This window comes from Oryctolagus cuniculus, chromosome 3 (assembly GCF_051225735.1).
Source record: "Oryctolagus cuniculus isolate XC-2025 breed Fujian yellow rabbit chromosome 3, ASM5122573v1, whole genome shotgun sequence".
Taxonomy (NCBI): Eukaryota; Metazoa; Chordata; class Mammalia; order Lagomorpha; family Leporidae; genus Oryctolagus; species Oryctolagus cuniculus.
The window spans coordinates 68,202,764-68,230,045 of record NC_142869.1 but is presented as its reverse complement, the minus strand read 5'-3'; the positions used below and the strand labels follow the sequence as shown (position 1 = coordinate 68,230,045).

The 27,282-nt window shown below is 42.2% G+C and overlaps 1 protein-coding gene across 7 annotated transcripts in view; it reads left to right on the top strand.

Annotated features, from left to right (window-relative positions):
* Positions 1–27,282, top strand: part of RAPGEF4 (Rap guanine nucleotide exchange factor 4) — a 326,097-nt gene that overhangs the window by 104,215 nt on the left and 194,600 nt on the right. For 2 of the 7 annotated variants that reach the window (XM_070070685.2, XM_008258752.5), the window contains exon 1: positions 24,567–24,962. The exons of 4 other annotated variants lie outside the window; for them this stretch is intronic. Coding sequence is in view for 1 of the 3 variants with exons in the window: in XM_051849409.3 (XP_051705369.2) it covers positions 9,903–10,007 (105 nt within the window). In the remaining 2 variants the exon portion in view is untranslated. Of the gene's footprint in view, positions 1–9,889; positions 10,008–24,566; positions 24,963–27,282 lie in introns of those variants that run through there. One more of the 7 variants, XM_051849409.3, reaches the window with a different exon arrangement.

Sequence of the window (27,282 nt, the reverse complement as noted above, 5' to 3'; positions counted from 1 at the left end):
AACAATTCCCTGGAAGATCAAAGCCCTCCTGCCAGCCTCACACCTAGAAAACCAAACCGCGTGCTCTGGGACATCAGTATGAAAGATAACCCACCATTTCCCACCTTTGTTTTCTCCCTTAATTTGTTTGTATTCTCAAGTGACTGACTTAGGGAAATGAAGCAAGATCATATTGTATGAGCCAGCCTTTGGATGTGGGATTTATGAGCAAAAGGAAAAAAAAATCCAAATTCAGCTTTGTCTAAGAAAATCTCATGCATGGTAGAAATGTAGTATATTAGGGGCCAGTGCTGTGGCATAGCGGGTAAAGCTACCACCTGCAGTGCTGGCATTCCCATATGGGTGCCGGTTCTAGTCTCTGCTGCTCCACTTCTGATCCAGCTCTCTGCTCTGGCCTGGGAATGCAATAGAAGATGGCCCAAGCTTTGGAGCCCATGTACCTGCATGGGAGACCAGGAAGAAGCTCCTGGCTTCTAGCTTGGGTTGGCCTAGCTCCGGCCATTGTGGCCATTTGGGGAATGAACCAGTGGATGGACGATCTCTCTCTCTCTCTCTCTCTCTCTGCCTCTTCTCTCTGTAACACTGCCTTTTAAATAAATAAATAAATCTTTTTTAAAAAAAGAACACATAACAACTTTCTAAGCACGCAGGTGATAAATTCAATTTTTTTTTAGCATGTAAGTGAGTGTGTGTGTTTCAACTACTGTAGGATTTCTTGATCTGAAGGTGATTCCAGATTTAATATGCATATTTTTATACAGTTTGAAGATTTTTTTTCTTACCTCATGTACCTTCTCTGCCCTAGGCCCTTAGTTCACACATGTGCAGATTTATCTGAAGAATAGTGTTGCATACTCACAATATGTCATGAGGAAGGGTAGGAGGAAAAATGGCATGAAACACGTATTGGACAAAGGCAAAACACATTTACTTGTACTCCATGTTCTCTACTCCATTTATATTTTTTAAGAAGCAGAAATTAATGTAGCCATCGTTTCCAAATGTAAATAAGTAGATAAAGGAAACAAGATTGCCCCCTGAGCTTTCCCCAGGTCCCTGTGTACCAGATAACACTCTCCTGGGCTGGACCCCACCCCAAGCCATCAGCAACACTCCAAAAGGATCTTTAGTTATGTTTTTGCTTTTTGTGAAAGAAATACATTGTAGATATTAATCATGGTTAGAAGAAAGTGTTCATCTTCCTGTGAATATAGGCTTTATGGAGAAGCTTCCATTTCTTCATTCATAAAGTATTTATTGAGTTTGTATTAGAGGGCATGTCGTTATGTAACTGAGGTACGGAGAACGGAACATGTGGGCACTGGGTCAAAAGAAGCGACTGATTCAGAAGGCAAGCCATATACGAAAGGTCAAGTGTTAATATAAAAGTTAAAAAATACTAACATTAAGGGGAAAACGAATGGATTAAGGAATGAAATAGTTGATATCTTTTCTATCCTCTTGTGTGCTGAGGGCTTTTCTCTTTAGTGCTTTGTCTGATTCAAAGCTTTTGTAAAATCTTCTTCCACTGAAGCCTTTGAGCAAGAGCAGAATTATGGTCAGGTCGTCCTCGGCTTGAGATTACTCACAATACGCTTTCCCTTCCATTAAGCACCTGTGCGCACTTGTTTTTATTTGTGACTCCATTCCTGTGGGAGCTGGTTTGGAGGTTCCATGCAGGAGTGGGGCTACTTATATATCTTTAAAGATAGTTTTTCCTGTATAGAGGAAAGCTATTCTCTTAGCCAACTGTGCAATTCTGGAATGCAAAGGAGCAAGTGGACACCCACCTAGTAGCTAAATCACCCTAGATATCATGGAGCACTGCGTGTCCACTGGAATACCTACGCACTGCCTGTTCTATTCACTTGTTACTTGTCCTTCCATGCTTGTCTCTTCGTTTCTGATGCTATACTACCTATTTTACGTCCCAGAATCATGTGCAGCACTGGGGTGAACTTCTCATTAAAGGTCAGATCTTTTTTTTTTTTTTTTAAAGATTTACTTATTTATTTGAAAGTCAGAATTACACAGAGAGAGGAGAGGCAGAGAGAGAGAGAGAGACGTCTTCCATCCGATGGTTCACTACCCAGATGGCCACAACGGCCGGATCCGAAGCCAGGAGCCAGGAGCTTCTTCTGGGTCTCCCACGTGGGTGCAGGGGCCCAAGGAGTTGGGTCATCTTCTACTGCTTTCCCAGGCCATAGCAGAGAGCTGGGTCAGAAGAGAAGCAGCCAGGATTCGAACTGGCGCTTCATATGGGATGCCGGCGCTTCAGGCAGGGTGTTAACCCACTGTGCCACAGCACCAGCCCCAAAGGTCTGATCTTAGAGGACTGACTTTAATGTCCGTAACTGGTGACTGTCACCCTGTAAGCACCCATTTAATGTTTATCAAGTAAGTAGTTGTTAATACTGCAATGCAGATTTTTACCTAGATCAATACTAGAGTTCTTTTGTAGGAAAGAAAATCCAATGGGAAAGCACCAAATAAGATTTCTGTCTTCTTCCCCTTCAAATCCTTCCTCAGGAAAGCCATCTTCAGATACTGTAGTAGGTGTAGGAGTTTTAGGGTCATTCATTCCATCCTTCTTTCATGATTTGAGTATCCAGTAGGAGGTCCAGAGAGATCATAAGGACTTCCCCAAAGCTACTATGCGAAGCATTGGTAGAGCCAGGACCAACTTTGGTTTCCCCATGACCCATGGCTTTTTCTATAGCACAATCTCTGAATGGGGATAAAAAACATGACATAAGGTAAAGCCTTGAATTAAGTGTTTGTAAAACTACTTTAAGCTTCTGATGGATGTTACAAACCTTCTCATAAAAATGCATTGTACCGGAGTCCCGCCAGGAGCCTGTACAAATGACCGCCCGGGGAAGACCCTGAGCGCACGTTGCACATCACATCATCCCAGAGCTGGCCATTGTGCTGAGCGTCATTGCTGGCAATGGATGTCTTCTTGGTGGTGACCCCTCTGAACGGGATTCCTGCATTCTAAAACACATCATTTTTGTGTTACTGAAGCACTCTAGAAGTATGTTTGTGTTGTTTTTTTAAGAAGTCTAAATGAAGTTATGAATACCTGAAGCTTAAGTTAAGTGCATTGATCATATGATATTTTTGGAAGCATACACATTTTTTTAAAGATTTATTGATTTATTTGAAAGTCAGAGTTACACATAGAGACAAGGTGAGGCAGAGAGAGAAAGAGAGAGAGTGAGGTCTTCCATCTGCTGGTTCACTCCCCAGATGACCGCAATGGCTGGAGCTGCGCTGATCCAAAGCCAGGAGCCAGGAGTTTCTTCTAGGTCTCCCATGTGGGTGCACGGGCCCAAAGACTTGGGCCATCTTCTACTGCTTTCCCAGTCCATAGCAGAGAGCTTGATCAGCAGTGGAGCAGCCAAGTCTAGAACTGGCACCCATATGTGATGCCAGCATTGCAGGCAGCGGCTTTACCCACTACGCCACAGCACTGGCCTCCAAGGAAACAAACAATTTTAATTGTTAGTCCACTGAGAATGTAAATAAATGTATTTTCTTCATGGACCAATGGTATGAAATAATTTTTCCTTTGTTGCTAACAGTTGCCTGGAGGAGAAATAATTTGATTTTATTAAGAGACTAACTTTCAATTGAGTTATTAAAGATGTGCTGAGTTTGATTTGTTTAAAAAAAAGAAAAAAGAAAAATGCACATCCACTCAACTTTGGATGAGATTGCAGGCAGGAACTGTGTGAAGCTCACCCAGTCACAGCTCTCTGGAGTTCATGATCCTCATTTTAAGAAGTCTTAATACAGATGGTATTTGACAAGAAACACTCTATTTCTAAACCCTCCCATATTCTAATTACACTTGAGTAATTACAAGATTGTAGAATGTGGGTCATTACTGCCACTTCTCAAAATGCCCATTTAGAATTTAATGATTAATGAGGGAACAATTCCCAAAGCACACATCCAAATCTACATGTTGGCTGAACACACACTCTCTTGAACATAAACCATTCGTTTAAAAAGCATTGACTTGGCTCAGTATGAATGCAGTTCAAAGACTTGAAAGTTTGAATTTCCCAAAACTACCTGATTCTTCATTGAAAATTTGTTTTACTGTCCCTCATTCTCATTTTCTTTTGCATTAAATATGCATTTTTGGTGTGTATTGTTTATTAAATACCTACCATAAGCACTTTTTCTGGAAGCTAGAATATTATACAGCAAGGATATGTAGACTATGTTATGTGTAAAATATTCTGAGAGATGATGGAAAGGAACAAGAAGACACAGGCATAGTCTTTTCTCTCAAGGAGATTAGGGTCCAGTTTTGAGGAAATAGTGATGTTTAAATGTACTGAATGGTTGGACTTTATTGAGTGCTATTCAGGCTTCGAGAAAGAGAGATAGAAATCACTTTTAGGTGAGCTTAACTTCATGAAGGAGGTGAAGTCTATACTGGGCTTGGAAAGTAGGTAGGATTAGGGCCGGTGCCTGAAGTGCCAGCATCCCGTATGGCACCAATTCAAGTCCCGGCTGCTCCACTTCCAATCCAGCTCTCTGCTAGGGCCTGGGAAAGCAGTAGAAGATGGCCCAAGTCCTTGGGTCCCTGCACCTATGTGGGAGACCCGGAAGCAGCTCCTGGCTTCAGATCAGTGCAGCTCCAGCCATTGTGGCCATCTGGGGAGTGAACAAGTGGATGGAAGATATCTCTCTCTCTCTCTCTCTCTCTCTCTCTCTGCCTCTCTGTAACTCTGCCTTTCAAATAAATAAATAAATCTTAAAATGATAAAGTTGGTCGGATTTGAGAAGGCCAAAAAGAAGGAGGGTATTTTGGTGTATTCTAGTTGTTTATTGCTACATAACAAGCTATCCCAAATATACTCAAAACAACATTCCTTTATTTTGCTCATGAACCTGGACTTTGAGAAGAGCTTGTCATTGTTCCACTTGGAATCATCTGGGGCAACTCAGAGGATGCTAGAATCAGCTGAAGGCTCAATACTAGCACGTCTGTTGGTTGATGCTGGAATGAGGAGGGCTGTTGAGCAGAACACTTACATATGGTTTTTTTCATGTAATTACTTGGTTTCTTCCCACATGGAGTTGAGTAACAAGAACTAGTGTCCTAAGAGAACTGGATAGAATCTGCTTTTTCTTTCTTTTTTTTTTTATAAGATTTATTCTAATTATTTTAAAGGCAGGTTTACAGAGAGACCAATCTTCCACCCACGGGTTCACTCCCCAAGTGACCCCAGTGCATGGGGATGTGCCAGACCGAAGCCAGGAGCCAAGAATTCTATCTGGGTCTCCCATGTTGGTGGCAGGGGCCCAGGCACTTGGGCCATCTTCCCCTGCTTTCCCAGGGGGGCTTCAGCAGGGAGCTGGATCCAGGACTTAAACCAGCACTCATATGGGATGCTGGGTCACAGGTGTCAGCTTAACCTGTTACGCCACAATGTCAGCCCCCAAAAACTCCTCCTGTTTTATGGCCTGCCATGGAAGTCATTGCCATCTGCATCATAGTCCCAAGAGCACCCAGCTCCAAGAGGGAGGAAGCATAGGCTCCCCTGTTAACGTATTGAAGCTACATGGTAGGGACAGTATATGGGATGGATGGTATTGTTGTGATCGGTTTGGAAAACCAGTCTGCAGCACAGCCCACAGAATGACAGGAGTGAGGCTGCAGAAATGGGAAAGTTCAAAGTTTAAGGGAATCAGTTTGAGTGGAGCAGGGAGTTCATACATAGGAGCCTGGGAAAGTGGGTGGGAGTCTCTGCTGAGGGATCTGGACTTGGTCCTGCTGACACTGGCAAGTCTTAGGCTTGTTGACGTCATCACAGGGATCATTAACTAAGAGGAGGTGGCTGTGGAGTGCAGGATAGTTTGCGGGGGAAGTTGGAAGTGGTACCATTAACTGGAATTTATGACGGTAAGGCTAGATGTGCCATGATAAGGTCTCGCTGAGGGAAAATCACCCGGAAGACAGGAACAGGAATGAAAGACGCAGCCAGGGAACATATGATGTTGAACACAACTGGATAAAGGGAATGAGGGAGGAAACAGATAGCCACAGTGTCACTGTTCTAAGGTGGTTAGAAGTTTTCTAACTGAATCTGCCAGGGGCGAGCCACCCTTGAATAATCAGTGTTTCCAGAGCTCCCGCAGCGAGATTTGTACAGATAAAGGATATAATTGATTTAAGTGCATTTATAGAATTAAGATTTTTTTTTCCAAAATGTGATTATACCGTTGTCTCATTTTATTTTCAGAGTATCCCTTCTGTGTATTACTACAGGCACTACAATCATTTATCCACAATTCTGAGACCCAAACAGTTTTGAAAACAAGATGTTTTTGTCAGCTCTTTAGTATTGGATGGATTTATGGCTATTTATAGATCTTTCTTTATCCCACATAGTGTGGCTATCCATACATTCATTACAGATATTTTATGAGTTTGTGAGAATCTAGTTGGAATCCCATTGTGTCATGCACAGAAAATTAAGTAATTTATCGAAGGCACCTACAGTAGGATCTTTTACCTGTAAAAGAACACCAAGTCCATCTCAAAAGCTGTGCACATGGGGGTGGACGTTTGGTTGGCCTAGCAGTTAAGACACCCACATCCCACAACAGGGTGCCTGGGCTCAATACCCAACTCTGTTCTTGACCCCAGCTTCCTGCTAATGCAGACTCTGGGAGGCAGCAAGTGAAGGAGAGGTAGTGGGCACCTGCCATCCACGGGGATTGCATTCCTGGCTCCCCAATTCAGTCTCAGTCCAGCCCTAGACATTGTGAGCATTCGGGGATAGAATCGGCAGATGAGAGGTCTGTCTGTCTCTCCAATAAATAAATACATTTTTAAAAAATGCTGTAACCATGCAATGTATGCAAATGTAGATCTTCCTTTGATCCTAGGTGGCTTGTTGTCTTGTCTCTGACAGGTGCTGATATTTTTCCATTAAATCGCAAACCCTTTGAAGGCGGAACAACGTATATTTGCGTTATTTGCATTACATATAGAAACTTACTCTTTGAGGCTCCCTGCAGTTCATGTATAAAAACTCTAGGTGAGCCTGCATTTGAGGGGTTCATCAGTATACACTGCCAGTAAGTCTGCGCGGTGACAGTGCCTGGACTTGGAGGCAGACACAATCTCGCAAGGGCGGATGCTCGGACCCCGTCCTCTCTTGGAAACCTCATCTCTGTGTCCTGAGCTGAGACTGTGTGACCTGGGCAGAGGCCGGGGTTCAGTCTTGTCTGTCCTGATGGTTTTCAGATGCCACATGGGGGTATGCCCTCTGGAATGTGAAGGAGGAAATAGAATCACATTTTTCACTTCCAGGTTTTCTCCTCTGAAGGCAAGCTCTGCTTTTCATAGAGAGAAAATTACTTCTGGACCTCACACCTCCTTTCTTTGCCTCCTTCTTCCTCTCCTACACCCCACGGTGAATCAGCTGAATGCTGTCAAACATCAGATTCAATTACTTTCATTGTCAGCTTTGGCTATGATTGTCTTTAATGGTCAGAAAATTATCCTGCATCTAAAAAAAACACAATTAAAAACTTCAGCCACAGTGTGGCCCTGTGATTTTTGGCTGGCAGTAAAGTGCTTCCTCGGAGGAGTTCTTTCAGATGTTTGGCATTTAGAACTTACTCTCCAAATTTTATTTCATAAATGGAATGCTAAGGGCTTGGATTTTTTTTTAAGTCCATTCAATTTCAAGCATATTTTAAATCACCCCAAAATAAAAATACCCATTTAATGTCATCCTTGAAGTAGGAAATATTTTATAGCAGATAATTCTTGCTTTTTATGTACAACATCAAGTGAATATTTGAATGCTAGGTGAGTTCAGACTCTGGTTTGAACCTTAAGTAAGTTGGCATCCTTGAGCAACTCACTGCTTCTGCAATAGGTCTTCCTGATGGAGAGAAGGAAATTGCAACCGACCTCACAGACTACCTGATAGTAGTAGGAACACAGATGATATTGGTAAACAGTAGTCCTCCAGAATCATCACTGATAATAGCGACCTAGGACATTTGCAGTAGAGATCACATGGGCGTGAGTCCAAGCTTGCTGCTTTGGGTTATGTAGGAGGAGAGAAATCTTGGGCTTTGTGGACCAATAGAATTTTGACTGAGCAGCAAGCGTCCCGTGAGCCGTGGACGAATCCACTACAGATCTCATTGCCTCTTACGCTTTCCAGGAGCCAGGAAGCCATGGTAGCAGCATCTAATGAGATGGCCTGTCAGCTCAGGGAACATCCCTGTGTGTGTTGTTTTGCATGATGCCAGCCAGTTTCAAGTGGGCAGGATTAAAATGCAAACCAAGCCCAGATTTTAATTTAATTAGTGTCTGGTGTTTGCCAACCATGGGGAAGGTGACAGAGTGCAGCAAACAAATTGCTGAGAGCTGTGCTGTCGCTTAGGCTAAGACATCCTGACATGATATGGCAGGAAAAGCAGCTGGCCCCACTGTGGTGCCAGGGAATAGATTTGGCAGACAGAAAGGAAATGGGAAAATGTCCCTGACACATGGCCTGTTTACAAGTAGACTTTTAACAACAACAACACAATTGTGGAATGATACACTTAACATGAGATTTGCCATCTTCACCATTTCACAGTGTGTGTTTAGTGGCATTAAGAACGGTCACAATGTTATACCACCATCATCTAGGTCCAGAACTTTTCATTAGCCAGTGAGGAACGTGGCCACTCCCCATCTCCCCTCTCCCTGGCAGCCTCTCATCTGCTTTCTGATTACAAGTAGTCTGTTGAGGATGGCACAGTAGCCTGGGGCAGGAGAAGGGTGTTCAAAGATACTGGGATTGGGAATTAGGACTGGGGGGGAGTACTTGCAATTCTGGGTTCCTGTCTTGTTGTTTTGAACAACATAGCAGCCCCATGCCCATAGAGGCATGAGGGGCGAGCCCTTTAAAAACAACTTTATGGGCGTGCATTTAATATAATCATAAAACTCACCAATTTCAAGCATATGTCAATGAGTTTTAGTATCTTCTGAATGGTGCAGGCGTCCCCATAATCCTGTTTGAGAATAATTTCATTCTCCCAAATAGGATCCCTCATGCCCATTTATAGGTAATTCCATCCCACCCCCGGCCAACCACTGCTCTGTTTTCTGCCTCTGTAGATCTGTCTTTCTGGACATTTCACATCAGTGGTCATCTCGGCATCTGGCTCCTTTCACGGAGCTTCATAGTTTTGAGATTTATGCATTATGTAGCCTGTGTCAGCAACATTGTTGCAATGGCTGAATAGGATCCCATTGACTAGATAAACCACATTTTATCTGCCCATTCATCTGCAAACATCTGTAAGTTCTAGAGGGTTGAATAGTCAGATGACCTTTAAGATCTTCCTCTCTCTCACTCCCAACCTCCAAACATGCCTCGGGAACAGATCTGAATTTTTAGATCATTCATGGATTCCACAGATACTCGTTGAGTCCTCAGGACACACCAGGCTCTGTGATAGACCTGGGGGACATGACACTGCTCTCTTGGAGTTTCTTCCTCTCTAGTGACAAGGTTAGCAGATTCAAGCCACCAGTACAGAAGAGAACGTGCCGCAGCAGTTCTTTCTGCTTCTTGGAACATAAGCTTGCCACAGACTTCTTAGCACTGTCATTAGTCTCACAATCATGTTCCTAGGGTCACTCTGAGGACAGACTATTTAGGGAAACAGTATGAAAATGGCCTTGGGAGGCAGGGTGACCAGGCCTGAATGCCAGAGGTGGTGACAGTGTGGCTTCCCCAGCCTGGGCTGCAGGCACCTCCCTGTTCAGCCTTCAACCCTGCCCCATGCCCTTAGCTCCTCCTTGACTCCTGCCCTAGCCCAGCTTGCCGGACCAGAAAGCCAGGAGTGGAGGGGACAGAATGCCTCGTGTGTGCGCGCTCCTGTGGGATGCTGGGCTGAAGGTGGCAACAGGAGGATCCGGGAGGCTACACCAGGTGAAGTGCTTCATGTGGAGAAGGAAGCAGGTAGTTCTTCGAGGGCTTTATCGGTTGCCTGTACTGATGGCTGGGGTCTAATCAGACTCCCAATAAATTACGGGAAGGAAAATGTTAAAAGGGAAGGGACATGGGTGTGTCTGGTCTCTGAGATTATGTGAAACTTTTAAAATAGACTGTAACTATGTTTAAGATTATGTTATTCTGTAGGATTAAATATGTGTGATTGATATAGTAGGATCATGTTTTCGCCTTGTCTGTTTGGGGACAACTCTGGACATTTTTCTCTCCATGGGCATGTGTATTTCTGGGATTATTGATGGGGGCCCGGTGGTGTGGTCCACCATGTATGTTTATTTCAGGATAGGGGCCATCACACTATGGTGAAGGTTCTGCTGTGGATCTCTCTGTCCCCCCACCCCTACAGAAGGTCTCTTAATCCCTGGGGTGGGATGTCACCTGCTGAGTTCCCTTTCTTTATGGTGAACAAAGATTGACATGCTAGTTGGAAAGAAATGACCTTGGATTTGGGTTGATCCTATTGTTGATTAGCATCTTTGCTTGTAAAATTTATTCATACTTAAAGTACCCCAAAAGCATTATTCAATCAGTTCTGAATTCATGCATCATGTACTTATCTTTTGAGCCAGTATCCCGTGAAAATCCAGTCATACCTTGTCCTAATCTTGTGAATCAAAAGTGAAGGTTTACACTTATTTCTCCCTTTTTGATGCTTTGCCTTTCCATTCATACTAGATCCCTTCTGTGGAGGTAGTAGTTTCATTTTCAGTGTAGAAGTCAAGTTTAATTAAAACTTACTTGCCATTTAAAATGATAATTTGTTTGATTTAGCATTCTTAATTACCTTGAGTGAATTGCCTATAGAGGCTCACCTAATTCACTTGTTTGTTCCGAGTAGGGCTGTGTCATTTGCATGTTTTGAAGGAGACCACTTTAATGAAGCACCGGGGTGGAGTCGGGCAAATGCTGAAGGGGTGGTCTTTCCCGCCCAAGTCTGTTTGTTCAGCTGGAGGATTTCTAGCATCCTTCTGAGTTTTCCGAAAAGATCAAAGTTTTTAAAAAGCTTCAGACTTGGCAATTCTTTTGCAGTGCAGTGTCTCCAGAGGGGGACAGCAATACAAGGAGTGTGAGCAGCACTAAATCCAGCCAGGGCCTGTCCCCCTTGCACCCTCTTTTAGCTTCATATTATGAATGCAAGGATGCCTTTCCTTAACCCACACATAGCTTCCTGCGAACTTGCTTCCTGCAAACTTGCAGATATATGCAATGGAATCATATTTCCAACATGTTAAGTAATCAGTTGGAAGGCTCGTCTGAATTAGCAAAAATTCTAAAGGTGACAAGTTGATTATTGTGAGTTATTATAACCACTAATCAGTGTTATAAATAACCATCCAACAGGGGGGGTTTTAGAGAATTTACATGGATAAACAGGTAAGAATACTTTCTTATTTTGTGTATGTGCATATCAGTTATTTTAGGTTTGATGTGTAGGTTTGGGGATGATTTTTTGACTGTTCTTTGGAGTGTTTTTATTTTAAGCAGAGGGGAATGAGCGATTTCTTACTGGTTCTGATCGAGTTTGCAGAACAACTTCATTGAGTCAGCCTCTGATTTATTGATATCAAGGAATTCCAAAGCCTAATCATTGATTTGCCCTCTAAATTTTAGAAACTGATTCATAGTTCCCACTATAAAAAGCAATATGATAGAACATAATAGACCACATTGCATTAGTCTAAATATCTCCAGAGTTCCTACTGCCTGTACCAGCATGTGGAAAGCATTCTAATAAGAGCCCTTCATTAGTCTTCGTTGTATACTAAAAGCATCTCTGACTGATGTAGCCAGAAAGCACATCTCAAAAAGGGAGCGTTCTCTCTTTTATAATAAAGGATTATTGGTGGAGAAAGGGGTACGTCTCTTAGGGAACACTGGTAATTAAAGTAAAAGAGTCAGCATTTGATGTTCACAGTACAATTTGGGGTCTGTGATAAAGGCAGGGAGATTGCTCCCTTCAATGTCTTGCAAAGCCTGCCTCCCGGCGTACGCGCTCTCTGCAAGGAAGTATGGTCCTTGGGTCAGCATGAAAATGACCTGCCCTCGTGGTCCCTTCTCAGCCATCATGGAAAGACACCATTCTGAGGCTCAGAACTGCCTTGATGGCTTGGTAACTCTGCAACCTTGTGCCCGGAGCGGAGCTTCTATGGAGCTCAGGTTGATCCCAGGGAGGTGGTTCTCTGTGGATGCATGAGAGATTGTCTAAGGTCATTCCCACTAAACTTTGCTGGATCCGTGTTCCTCCCTGCTGGTCTCCAGGCATCCAGAGTTGGGAACTGGAGTGGCCAGTTCCTGGAGTCACAGCGCAGTGAGCAGGCCTGGTTTACAACCAAGCAGAGGGGCTCATGGGAGAGTCAAGTCCTCTGCCTCCCCAGAGTCCTGGGTGCTGATGAACCTGCATGACTAGAGAGAGACTGAGTCTCTTACTTGACCTGGCCTTGTTTTCTTCTTCTCATTTCCCCTCCAGGGGCACAGGGGGAGGGGGATCAGAATCTTAGAAAATAAAGGCATTTGGAAAAATTGTTTTCTAAAAATTATTTATTTGTTTAAAAGGGAGAGAGAATGAGCAGGAGAGAGAGATATGTCCCATCTACCACTTCACTCCTCAAATGACCCCAACAGCCAGGGTTGGGCCAGGCTAAAACCAGACATGTAAATTCAGTCTGGCTCTCCCATGTGGATGTCAACTTCTTGAGCCGTGCCTGCTGCCTCCCAGGGTGTGCATTAGCAGGAAGCTGGAATTGGAAGCAGAGCTGGGACTTGAACCCAGGCACCCCTAAATCGGATGCAGACATCCCAAGTACTGTTTTAATCATGTGCCAAAGGTCTGCCTCTGGAATATGGCTTTGATGTCTAAAATAAATTACCTTTGTTTTAAGAATACAAAAGAAAAGTTATTTTAATCTTATTTGACTTAGAGGAGAAAAAGACTAAACATTTTGTAATAGTAAGAAGCTTATTTGTATCACAAAGTAAAAAAAGTTTGATAAATATTGAAAATTCAAATAACTTGAAAATTACATGAAGTTAAAAATGTTCTCTCCATTCCCAATATCCATAGCTATCCATTATTAACACTTGTATTTGTATACTTCCAGACACATTTCTATGCATCTATCAATGCAATTATCATATATATGTATGTGGATTTTTTTTTTTTTTTTGCTTAAATGTCCTCCAGGAATATTCTGCTGTGAATTCTTTAGGTCATAGCAAGGCATGTGCCCCTTAAAAGCCACACCTGGATTTGTTTAACATGCTGGACATGTTAGATCATATATAAAAGCATAATTCTGTAAACAGTGTGATGTTGTGACACACTCCAAATTTCTGTTTTAGCAACATCAGTGAGAACTAGTGGTTCTCTATGCATCTGCATCACTTGCCCTGGATTTTTGCATAACTGATTCCCAGAATGAAAATAATCTTATGGGCTGGCACTGTGGCTCAGTGGGCTAAAGCTGTGCCTTGCGGCGCTGGCATCACATATGGGCACCCATTCGGGTCCCAGCTACTCCACTTCCAGTCCAGCTCCCCGCTAATGTACCTGTAAAAGCAGCAGATGGCACAAGTGCTTGAGTCCCTGCACCCATGTGGGTATCCCGGAAGAAGCTCCTGGCTCCTGGCTTCAGCCTGGCCCAGTCCTGGCTGTTGTGGCCATTTGGAGAGTGAACCAGCAGATGGAAGATCTCTCTCTCTGTCTCTCTCCTCTCTGCAACTCTGCCTTTCAAATAAATAAATAAATAAATCTTTAAAAAAAAAGGAAAATAATCTTAGTCCTTAAATTAACTTCCTATTAGCTATTCTGATAAATAAATTTATCATATAACCCTTCTTAGATTTTAAATTTTAATTTTTTGTCTTTATTTATTGATTTAATTAATTAATTAATTTTATGCATTTTTGACAGGTAGTTTAATTAATTAATTTATTTAATTAATTTATTTATTTTATTGATTTATTTTTTGACAGAGTTAGGCAGTGAGAGAGAGAGACAGAGAGAAAGGTCATCCTTCCGTTGGTTCACCCCCGAAATGGCCGCCATGGCCGGTGCACTGCGGCAGGCCTGCTGCGCCAATCCGAAGCCAGGAGCCAGGGACTTCATCCTGGTCTTCCATGCGGGTGCAGGGCCCAAGCACTTGGGCCATCCTCCAATACCTTCCTGGGCCACAGCAGAGAGCTGGACTGGAAGAGGAACAACCGGGACAGAATCTGGTGCCCCAACCGGTGCTAGAACCCAAGCTGCTGGCGCCGCAGGCGGAGGATTAGCCAAGTGAGCCGTGGCGCCAGCCTATTGATTTCATTTATTTGAAGGCAGAGATAGAGAAAGTCACATGCCCACAACAGCCAGGGCTGTGCTAGGCTGAAGCCAGGAACTGTGAGCTCAACCCAGGTTTCCCATGTGGGTGGCAGGGACTCAGCTACTTGGGCCATCATTTGCTGCCTCCCAGGGTGTGCATTAGCAGGAATGTGGAATCAGAAGTGGAGCCAGACTTAAGCCTGGGCACTCCAAAATGGGATGCAGGCATCCCAAGTGGTCTCTTAATCACTGTACTAAATGCCTGGCCCAAATTTTATATTTATATTTTGCTTTAAACCTAAGACCTAAATAGTGCTTACTGTATGTCAGGCACAGATACAAAACCTTTTAACACCCCCCCCCCTTTTTTTTTGAAAAGCAGAGTTACAGAGAGATAGGGATAGAGAGGGAGCTAATCTTCCATCCATTTACTCCCTAAATGGCTGCAACAACTGGGACTGTACCAGGCTGAACCCAGGAACCAGGAGCTTCTTCCAGGTCCCCTATGTGGGTTCAGGGGCCCAAGCACTTGGGCCATCTTCTGCTACTTTCCCAGGCTCATAAACAGGGAGTTGGATCAGAAGTGGAACAGCCAGGTCTCAAATCAGCACCCATGTGGGAAGCTGGTGTTGCAGGAGGTGGCTTTACCTGCTGTGCTGGCCCCAGGTTACATTTTAAAAATTAGAACTCAATCCCTGTAACAACTAAATGAAGTAGGTATTATTTCATTTTCGATTCCTTACGGTTTTTCTATATAAAAAACCATACCATCTGCAAATAATGGGAGTCTCGTTTCTTCCTCTTAAATCTTTGTGCATCTAATTTACTTTTCCTGCCTACTGCACTAGCTAGGACTCACAGTACAAAGATGCATAGAATTAGCAAGGGTAGATTCCCTTTCTGTAACATTGATCTTAGGGGAAAAGCAGTCACCATTTACTATTTCACCATAAAATATGATTTTAACTACAGATTGAGGAAATATGTATTTTTAATGTGCTGAGGGTTTTTGTCATGAATTGGTATTTTTTTAAACTTTTATTTTATAAATATAACTTCTGAAGGTACAAATTTTGAAAAAAAAAGTACAACTTTTGTTTATAGAGGTTTTCCCCCCATAACCGCCCTCCCACCTATAAACCATCCCTTCTCCTACTCCCTCTCCCATCCCATTCTTCATTAAGATTCATTTTTAATTATCTTTATGTATAGAAGATCAACTTAGTATATACTAAGTAAAGATTTCAACAGATTGCACCCACACAGACACACAAAGTGTAAAGTACTGTTTGAATACTAGTTTTACTGTTAATTTGCATAGTACAACACATTAAGGACAGAGATCCTACATGGGGAGTAAGTGCACAATGACTCCTGTTATTGATTTAACAATTGACACTCTTATTTATGACATCAGTAATCACCTGAGGCTCTTGTCATGAGCTGCCAATGCTATGGAAGCCTCTTGAGTTCTCCAACTCCGATCTTATTTAGACAAGGCCATAATCAAAGTGGAAGTTCTCTTCTCCCTTCAGAGAAAGGTACCTCTTTCTTTGATGGCCTGTTCTTTTTACTGGGATCTCACTCACAGAGATCTTTCATTTAGGTCATTTTTTGCTACAGTGTCTTGGCTTTCCAGTGCATTGGTATTAAATGTTGTCAAGTGCTTTTGCTGAATGTACTGAAAATTCTATGTGGTTTTTCTTTATTCAGATAACATGATGAATTACTTTAGTTTTTAAATGTTAAAGCAACACTAGCTTCCTGAAATAAATTTGGTCATGATTTTAAAAGGATGATTGTCATTTTTATATAGATTGTAAACTTTGATCTGCTACTATTTGTAAATGATATTTGTGTGTACATTCATAATCATTGACCTGTATCTTTTTTTCGAGTATCTTTTTCTTTGAGATTTTGGCATCAGACTTACACTAGTCTCATAAAGTGAGTTGCAGAATGTTCCATCCTGCTCCACTTCTGTAAAAGTTGTAGAAGATTGGTATTCACTTTTTCTCGTGTACCTGAATTCACTGTAAAGCTATTTGTACTAGAGTTTTCTTCACAGGAAGATATTGATCATCAACTTCTTTAATAGATATACGATTGTGAAGACTTTCAATTGTCAGTTTCTTCTGTTAGCATGATTAAATTAAATTGTTCAAGGCGTTAGTCCATTTTATCTAAGTTTTCAAATTATTTGACATGAAGTTATTTACTACAGTTACTTATTCTTTGATGTATCCTTTTCAATCCTTTTTTTAAAATTCCTGATGCTGTTCATTTATGGTCCCTCTTTTAGAAACTTTTCTTGGTCAGCCTAGCTAGGAATTTATCAGTTCTATTGACCTTTGTTGTTAGTTTCAAGAACCAACTTCAGATTTTTAAAATCTTTTATACTAGTTTTTCTGTTTTCTAGTTTATTGATTCCTATTCTTTAAAAAAAGAATATTTCCTTATTTCTACTTACTTTGGATTTAATTTTCACTTTTTTCTAGCTTACAAGCCAGAATTGTGAGTCATTGCTTTTATACCATTCTTCATTTAAAGCTGTATCTTTTCTCTAAACGTGCTTTAACAGTGTCACACACATGTTATTGTGTTACATTTTCATTATCATTCAGCTCAAAGAGTTCACATTTATTCTGTTGTTTCTTCTTTGGCTCGAGAGTCTTTTAGGCATGTGTGGTCAATTTCCAAATATTTTGATTTTTTAGTTATCTTTTTGCTATTTTCAACTTAGTTGAATTATGGTTTGAAACATTTTATAGGATTTCAGTCTTTTAAAATCTATTAAGTACACCATGTTTCTGTTTTGGAGATAGTACCATGTACATTTGAAAGAACTGTATTCAGCAGTTGTTGGGTATGCTATTCTGTTTTTATTATTATTATTATTATTTGACAGGTAGAGTTATAGACAGTGAGGGAGAGAGAGAGACAGAGAGAAAGGTTTCCCTGCATTGGTTCACTCCCCAAATGGTGGCTATGGCCAGAGCTGCCCCGATCTGAAGCCAGGAGCCAGGTGCCCCCTCCTGGTCTCCCATGCAGGTGCAGGGGCCTAAGCACTTGGGCCGTCCTCCACTGCCTTCCCAGGACACAGCAGAGAGCTGAATTGGAAGAGGAACAACCGGGACCAGAACCCGGTGCCTATGTGGGATGCCGGCGCCGCAGGCAGAGGATTAACCAAGTGAGCCACGGCGCTGGCCCCAGGTATGCTATTCTGTAAAAATCAGTTGAGTCCAATGTAGTTGACAGTGTTGTTTAGATTTCATATGTTCCTACTGGCGTCTTTTTTTTTGTCTTATTCTATCACTTGTTGGCAGAACACTGTTAAAATCTCCAACTATGAATATGGATTTCTCTTTCTTTAATAATTCTGTCAATTTTTACTTTACAGCATTCTACTATTATGCACAAGAATTTGATATTTCTTTCATATTAATTGCTTGTTTTTGATTATAAAATATATTTGTGTCTGATAAAAATCTTTGTTTTGAAATCTAATTCAGATGATGTTAATATAGTCACTTCAGCTTTTTTCATGGTGTAGTTTTCCCTGTCTTTATATAAAAGGTATCTATTATTTTGTATTTAAAGAGTATAGAGGATATACAGATGAATTTTTACTTCTTTAAAATCCATTTTGATGTCTTCTGTTTTTAATTAGTGTTTTAGTCCATTTACAGTTAATGCAATTATTTGTGTGACTAAATTAGGTTTGCCATTTTGCTATTTGTTTATTCTTTGTCCCTTCAATGTTTTTTGTTCCTATATTTTTCTTTCTTGCTGTTTTGTATTAAATGCATAGTTTTAGAATTCTACATTAGTTTGGTTCTCAGGAGGCAAATGCCAAGATGAAGTCATACATGCAAAATATTTATTGGGTGCCAAACCAACAAAAGATAAAGAGTGGTGAGGGCAGGAGTCTGCAGCTGTGGGAGGAAGGGTAGAAAGAGCCTCAGGCTGCCCTGTAGATTTGAAAGTCTGCCAGCCTGATGGAGGGTGTTGGTGTGCAGATTGCCTCAGACAGAATTTGCATTGGGCAGAAGTGATCAGACACTGGTATCCTTACCACATTGCGTCACGGCTGACTTGAAGAATATAGCTTTGATGAACTCACAGTGGGTACCATTGGCACTGGGGTTGCACACTTACAGCTGGCAGTGCTCCTCACAGCTGACTGGCAAGTTTCTTCCATAAGGGAGGTCCAGGTGGAGCACTTCTATGGTTGCCACAAATTCCATTTTAATGTTCCTATTGACCTATTGACTTTTTTTTTTTTTTTTTTTTTGACAGGTAGAATGGACAGTGAGATAGAGAGAGACAGAAAGAAAGGTCTTCCTTTACCATTGGTTCACCCTCCAATGGCTGCCGCGGCCGATGCACTGCGCCGATCCAAAGCCGGGAGCCAGGTGCTTCTCCTGGTCTCCCATGCAGGTGCAGGGCCCAAGCACTTGGACCATCCTCCACTGCACTCCCGGGCCACAGCAGAGAGCTGGCCTGGAAGAGGAGCAACTGGGACAGAATCCAGTGCCCCAACCGGGACTAGAACCTGGTATGCCGGCGCCGCAGGCGGAGGATTAGCCTATTGAGCCGCAGCGCCAGCCCTATTGACTTTTTTTTAAGATTGCTTATTTACTTGTTTGAGAGGTAGAGTTACAGGCAGACAGAAGGAGAAACAGAGAGAAAGGTCTTCCACCCGCTGGTTCAGTTTAAATGGCCACACAGCCAGGACTGGGCCGGGCTGAAGCCAGAAGCCAGGAATTTCTTCTTCCTGGTCTCCCACTTGGGCCCCTTTGCTGTCCTCCACTGCTTTCCCAGGCCATAGCAGAGAGCTGAACTGGAAGAGGAGCAACTGAGACACGAACTGGTGCCCAAATGGGATTGAGCTACAGGCGGAGGCTTACCCACTATGCCACAGTGCCAGTACCCCCTTACTGACTTTTTAATTATATTTCTTTGCATTAATTGTTGGTGTAACTCTGGAGATTGTCACACATATTTTTAGTTTTTCACATTCTGCTTAGAGTTAATATGATACTACTTCATGTCAAATGCTGAACTTTGGGATAGAATAGTTGAATTTACTGCCCCAAACTTTATGCTCTTGTTGTCATATATATTACATCTATCTTATGTGACGAACTTGAATATAGTGTTATATTTTCCACTTAAATGATTGTATATCTTTTTTTTTTTTTTTTTTTTTTTTGACAGGCAGAGTGGACAGTGAGAGAGAGAGACAGAGAGAAAGGTCTTCCTTTTGCCGTTGGTTCACCCTCCAATGGCCGCCGCGGCCAGCGCGATGCGGCCGGCGCACCGCGCTGATCCGATGGCAGGAGCCAGGAGCCAGGTGCTTTTCCTGGTCTCCCATGGGGTGCAGGGCCCAAGCACCTGGGCCATCCTCCACTGCACTCCCTGGCCACAGCAGAGGGCTGGCCTGGAAGAGGGGCAACCGGGACAGAATCCGGTGCCCCGACCGGGACTAGAACCCGGTGTGCCGGCGCCGCAAGGCGGAGGATTAGCCTAGTGAGCCGCGGCGCCGGCCTGATTGTATATCTTTTAAAACCTTTATTTATTTGAGGAGTGGAGAGAGAGAGAGACAGACAGAGTTCCTGTCTGCTGGTTCATTACCCAACACCTGCAATAATTTGGGCTAGGCTGAGGCTGGAGTCAGGAGCTGGGAACTCAATCCAAGTCTCCCACATGGATGGCAGGAACCCAGTTACCTGAGCCATCACCACTTCCTCTTAGGGCCTGCATTAGTAGGGAGCCGAAGTCAGGAACTGAAGGCAAGTATTGAACCCAGGCACTCTGATGTGGGTTATAGATGCCTTAGCTGGCATCTTAGCTGGTAGGCCAAATGCTCACCCCTGTATGTCTTTTAAATAATTTAAAAAGAAATGTGTTTGTCTGCCTTTTACGTTTGCCAATATATTTCTCATTTCCAGTGATCTTCATTCCTTCCTAGAGATCCAAATAATCATCTGCTGTCATTTGCCTTCTTCCTGGAGAACTATTTTCAACATTTTAACTCATTTAAGTGTAATGGTAATTAGGTATCATATTTTTTTTTCTGAAAGTGTTTTAATTTAGCTTTCATTTTCTAGGAATATTCTTGCTGGATATAGAATTCTAACTTGGCAATTGTTGTTTTCCTGTTGGTACTTTAAGATATTCTGTTATCTTCTAGCTAACATTACTTTTCATAAAAAGTTAATAAACTCCCTTCCTTATCTATTGTGCCATTTTCCCCTGGTTGCCTTCATCATTCTGTCTTTATCTTTGAATTTTACCAGTTTGAATACAAGGTGTTTTGGCCTGAGTTGTTCTTTTGTTTTGTTTTTTATTTAACCTTCTGTGAGTTTACTAAGATTCTTAAATTTGTATTATATCTTTTTTATTTTCTTTTCCTTTTTTTTACCAAATTTGGAGAACTTTGGGTTATTATTTCTTCATGTATTTTCCATTCAGTCTCCTCCTGTCCTGAGATTCCAATTACACAGATGTTAGATCCTATGCTCTAATACCCCCGAACCCTGAGACTCCGCTTGTAGATTCCCCTCTGTCCTTCAGATAATTTCAATTGTTGTGTCTTTGAGTACATAAACATTTTCTGTCATTTTCCCAATCTCTTGTTAGGTCCATCTGGCTAATATTTTCAGATATTGTATTTTTTAATTCTAGAATGTCTACCTCTTTTTCAAAAAACAGTTTCTATTTCTCTACTGTGATTTCCTTTATGCCCATAGGCATGGTTGTAACAACTGCTTTAAAATTCTCATCTGCTTATTACAACATTTGCCTCATCTTAGCGTTGGTCTCTAAAAAGTACCTTTGCTCTTGAGGATGGGTTACATTTTGCATATCTAAAAAATTTTGGAATGTAGCCTGACTATTGTGAATGATGCATTATAGAAATCCTAAATTACATCATATATGTTTTAAGAATATTGATTTTCTGTTCTAGCAGGCTGTTAACTTCAAATTTCCATTTTGTCTTCCCTGTGACAGCAGCAGTTCAGTTAATACAACTCAGCTGGGCTGCTCAGAGTCTGCTCCACGCCTGTGTCGTGTTTGGGTCAGTCAGACGTTCTGGTTCAGACCTTACACACTGAGGCTGAGGCATCCCCTGGTGACTCTTCTCTCTGGGATTTCCTCCCTCATTTTCCAGCTCTGTTACCTCCCTGATTTCTGTTCTCTGATTCCTCACCCAGCAAGACTGCACGTTTCCGTCTGCCTCTGGCCACTCCTTGGCACTGTCAGGCCTGCTCTTAGACCAGTCTCTTGCCTGTTCTTGGTTCTCCAGAGCCTTCAGTTTATAGTTGCTGTTTTCAAATATTTTATCCAGAATTTATCATTGTTATCAAAGGGAGAGTGGATATGATAAGAATTACTCTCATAACTAGAAGCAAAACTTTATTATTCCAGTTTACAAATGAATTTAAATCAGTCAATCTCTCTCCCCCTCCCTTCCTCCCTCTCTCCCTCCCTCATTCCCTCCCTCCCTCTCTCCAGGGAATTTAAGTCCCTTTCCCAAGGTTATGTGGCTGGTAAGCGGGAGCTGTGATACGAACACAGGCAGTTTTGTTCCAGAATCTTAGAATTTCTTCCAAGTCTTTAATGGTATGAATTTTGCAGACAATGAAGGGAAAACTCTGGGGCCTTATGGTGTTTGTTCCTGTGTACTGGACTCATGCCAAGGTCTCATTACTCAGTGGGTGTTCTATGTCTTTGGGTGTTGACATTATTTTACACACAGGTTTATATACTTGAACATGTTGTATTAAAGGATCATGCTTCTCCTGGCTAACTCCAAAGCAGATCTTTAGTTATGGAAAAATCACCTATTTTCAAGGTCCTGTGATTTGAGCTTCTTGGGCTTCTTGGGCCATCCTAGAAACTGGTAAAATTTAGCATGTAGCACGGTTGTAGTTAAAAAGAACTTTTGGAGGAAAGTAAGTCAATAGCAATATAATGAATGTATATTAGTCAATTATTAAAGAAACTCAAAACCAGCATCGTAGGGCAAACAGTTGGCCTTTTTATTTTATTTTTTAAGATTTTATTTATTTATTTAAGAGGTAGAGTTACAGACAAAGAAGGAGAGACAGAGAGAGAGGTCTTCCATCCACTGGTTCACTCTAAATGGCTGCAAAGGCCAGGGCTGAACTGATCCAAAGCCAAGAGCCAGGATCCTCTTCTGGGTCTCCCAGTTGGGTACAGAGGCCCAAACACTTGGGCCATCTTACACTTCTTTTCCACTTCTTTTCCTATAAGCAGAGAGCTGGATCATAAGAGGAGCAGCTGGGACATGAACCAGCGTCTATATAGGATGCCCGTGCAGCAGGTGGAGGCTTAGCCTACTGTGCCATAGCGCCAGCCCCAACAGTTGACCTTTGAGAAGATAATGTAGCTGGTATGAGCCCTGGACTTTGAAAGCCCAGCAACAGAACCGGGCTTGAGCAGTTCTTGTGTTCGAGTCCCTGCTCTTTCTCGATTTTTCCCTTTTCCCCTCTAGCCTGGCCAGTTTGCACGAACATTCATCGAATGATTCCATCTTACTCTTCTTATCCCTGATTTCATCTTCCTTTTACATTTTTTCAGAGTCTGGCGTGCTCCATAGGATGCTTTCATAAGCTGAACTGTGGAGGTGAAGTCCTGTTCACATTTATCGCCTTCAAGCTGAAGGAGAAGGCCTGTGTATTTGCTTGTGAATTTTCTTCACATCCTAAGCCAGTGCTCGGATGCCATATTCCAGTGACCGGCCAGTAAAGAGCAGTAAAGTTCAATACTTGATTGATTGATGGTTCTGAGCTCTAGCCAGTCAGTTCAGGGAAGGTGGGCTTCAGAGTGAAATAAAACTGAGTCCTTGAAGGCCAGGGTAAAGATCATGGCTTTCATCCTAAAGGTAATGGGAAGCTAGGCCGAGCTTTAAGCTGCCAAGTGACAGCCCAGATTTAAATTTTTAAAATAAATTATCAGTATAGCCAAACTCTAGAGTGTAGAAATTGGTGTATACTTTTTAATGTTTGACCCAGTGATATAACCCGGAAGAACAGACACCTTGATAATCTTCAGGGAACCTTCCCAAGTATTATTTCTCCCAACTGAAAATTTGAAAATAGTTGAGAAGCAGAAAGTTTGAGGTTGACTTTTTGTGGGGATTGGGGCGGGGAGCAGGCGCAAAGGCAGGCAAGGGTCTGGGGTATGAGTATTTTGCATTTTATTCAGAAACTATGACATAATGCAAATGTCAAGGATTAAGGAATTGAATATTATAAAGCTAGTAAAATGGCAAGTCTATTTTATACTTGCATGGACATAGATAAGTTACAATTTGTTAGCTTTCAAAAGCAAAATTAAAAATGCAATATACATGCTTAAAATTATGAAAATATAATGCTTTCTCTTCACACAGAAATAGGGATGACACTTGTTAGATTTTGTTACCCATCAAATTCTGTTACTTAACAGCCACATCAAATTCTGTTACTTAACAGCCATTTGGAAATTGTGTTGCTTAAAATGAGGGGAAGAAAACCCCTTACTATTATTTCAGTAGTCATTGTAAATCTGAATTAAAAAGCACTGTAGTGCTGCTAAGACAGCAGAATTTTCAAGAGATTAAAAACTGTCATATGAAAATATGCTCTGATACATTTCTCCTCCCCAAACATTTGTGGAAATGGAGACATTTTTAATGTGTTTCAAAGAAAGGAATTGAAAACTCACAAATTAAATACAGTCTTTAGCTCTAGTGTTAGTTGCAATGTATTGATATCAGGTTATAATAACGTTATAATGGTTTGTTTAATGGAACTCCCTGAATTTTTTGTAGGATTTTAGACATTTAGTAATGCAACTTGCTACATCATTGCATTCCTATTCCTCATGAAAATAAACATTGGAGCCTGCCTATGTAAAACAAATATTAGTGGAAAAGGAAGAGATTTCTTAGGGGGGAAAAAAGTCACATCAGGGTGAATTCCGTGTGCCCCGGGGCAGTAAGTGGAGAATGGCATTGCTCTGTTTTTGTCAGTAGTGTTGCTTCTGAATTCCAGGCTGAAGAACTGGTAAATGACAGCTCTCTCCAGTAGAATTTCCTGAGGCCATCTACCGTTTTAGAGCATAAATCGTGAATATACCTTTGAACTAAGACGGTCTCACTGGACCTATCCTTTCCCGACTCCGACTTCCAGTCTCAGTGGGATATTGAAGGGGAGGCTGGACAGAATAAACAGTGGAATCCTTGTCCGGGAATGACTGCCTGGCAATTGTTTCATGGAAAACAGGGAGGGGTGGGGGACAACAACCCTGCTCTGTTCGCTGGCGCTTTAATTGAGATTACCAATGATGAAGCCCGGGCTACGGCTACAGAAAGGTAGGATGCATACGCAGGAACATTACTGCTAATATGCTGCAGAAAGACAAGATAAATCAGCCCAGCTCTCATACACCACTAAGGGGGAAGCTGATTGCAACTTGACCATGTGCCTGAGTAGTCCCATCAGTGAGAAGAGCTTCAGAACGTGGATTAAAAAACACTAGAATGTACCCTCAGGGCTACTGCCGAGCCGGACCTGGGCGAAGTGACTGCTGTAAGTTTCAGCTTGTCTTGTCCGTGTGTTTCCCACTGTGTTCCCACGCAGGGAGCTGCTTTCTCTTCTCTGTGTTTTTCACGGACGCCTCCAGCATGTTTATTTACAGTAGTGGAGACTTCATTTTGTCTAACTGCGATATCAACCTAGTAAAGTTCTTAAGAGGACAGGGTAGCTCAGTGTTTCTCCAGGAGGGAACTGGGGGAGAATGAAGGTTGGCGTTGCTCTCTGCAGCAAGCCTGTGGAGGAGACTTGGGTTTTAAAAAAATGTATTTTTTTTTTAATTTTATGGGGAAGCAGGGGTTAGAAGGGTAGGTTTTCAATGGAAAGCTCAGATATTTTGCCAGGCTTTACAAAAATGCATTTGTAACTCAGTATTTCACTCCTCCTGTGGTCTTTTGTTTTGAAAAACTGTGTTTTGAATATGTAAGCTAGACCGCTGGAAACGCATTCTACTTTATGACTGGGATGTTTGTATTGTTTCATATCTGTTATTAGACAAAATAATCATAAAGGGTGTTTTCTAAGGACCTTTTTATATTCCAAAATTAAGTACAGATGGTAATTTCCAGCCGTTTTAAAAATTTGTCAATTATTTAATTTGGCATCACTTAAGCATCTGCACAAGGAGAAAGCTGAGATGGTGCGGAAACTGAATGAGCATTGATTGCCAGGCTGAATTGCATCTTTAAAGTTTTCCCCTCAAATCTCTGATTTCACAGTTTATTTTTACCAAATTAGATTATCATATTTCATTATCGAGACTATGAATGGGTGGAACTCTCTCAGATATCCTGCATTTCCCGTTAGAACCGTGCTTCCAGCGCCTGCTGGCTCTTCCTCCCAGGGAAATTCTCACGCCGGCTCGCAGGGAAGACTGCTTAAATAATGCATGGGCAGGAGCAAGGCAGGATGGAATTTATGGCCCCGACGCTGAGATCGGGCTTTGTTCAGAGGAGACACTACTTAAGTGTGAGCAGGCAGCATCTACTGGGGCTCCAGGGGACGGCGAGAAGGAAATGAGATTAGTGGCCACATGATGCTGTCCACATGGTATTTCAACACAAGCCCTGAAACAGCCCGTTAAGCCTACCGGGGGGCTTGGAGGGAGTAAGAGAGGGAAACTTGAAGTGCCGGTTGACAGCAGAATCTTCTGACCCAGAATGCCGTGGGACGGGCCCAGGAAGTGAATGCTATCGGGGAGGATGGTGTCCCTGGAGAGACCGCATGTTCCACTGATGAGCTGCAGCCTGGGAGTCTTGCTGGGAAAGAATAAACCTTGACTAAACTGCAGTGCGCTATACACTGTGTCTTCCATCTTGTCCTAATTAGAAGAATATGTCTGCTGAATCCTAATCTCTTTAATTGTTGATAGAGCAGGCATGTGATTTGCTATAAATACACATGAGCATTCATTTCTGAAATAATGGCTGTTGCCAAATATATGAGACCGACAGGAGAGCTGGACAAGGGAGGCTGTGCTGAATAGTTGAGTTTCGGAGGTAATGGACCAGTTGAGAATCATTGCACAGCTGGGCCAGCAGCTGCACCCAGTACTCTGTCAAGTTCGTCCTCTAATTTCCTTGAACTTGTCCTTGTTTGCCAAAATGATGAACATAGCAAGAACTTGCTTTCAATGAACCCGCTGCAAGCAAAAAAGACCCTTTCTGAGGAGACTTTGTCGAAGTGTGTCGTCTCCAGCAGCCATGGCGAATGAGGCATGGGTTAGGCAGTGGGAAGTTTGGTTAACTGCGACAATATAAGCCAAAGGCAAAGTTGCAGAGTGAGGTAGGCTGGCAGAAAGATCAGAGTGTGTGGAAAGGAGGCATTGGGTCATCACTGTCCTAACCCAAAGACATATGGAAAAATCCCATAATTATATCCAGCAATAATTATCTTCTTGTTAGGGAAAAATAAATAGGTCTGCAAGCTGGAAGGCAGCCTAGTCATCTGAACGCCTTTTTCCCTAACAGGGTATTGTTCTGGACCCTTTAGGACTGTGGATCAGAAGGAAGTGTCAGAGAGAGCGTTTTATATTAAGAAGCACCCTATGACTAAACAATGCAATTAACAGCAAGCTGAGCTGAGAACAACAAGGACTGGCCTTCCATTCTGTGGTCCCAGTTTGAGCCAGTATTTATTTAGCACTTACTGGGTATCTAGCATGTTCTGGAAATGTACTCTAAACAGCTAGATTAAACATTCCTGTGAGAGCAGACCTGGGATTTGGACTTTTGTTTTATAAATCTCATCTCTTGAAAGCCTCGATATAGTAATACCTGCAAGATTGCGTAGAGATTAAATATCATACCTTTGTTAT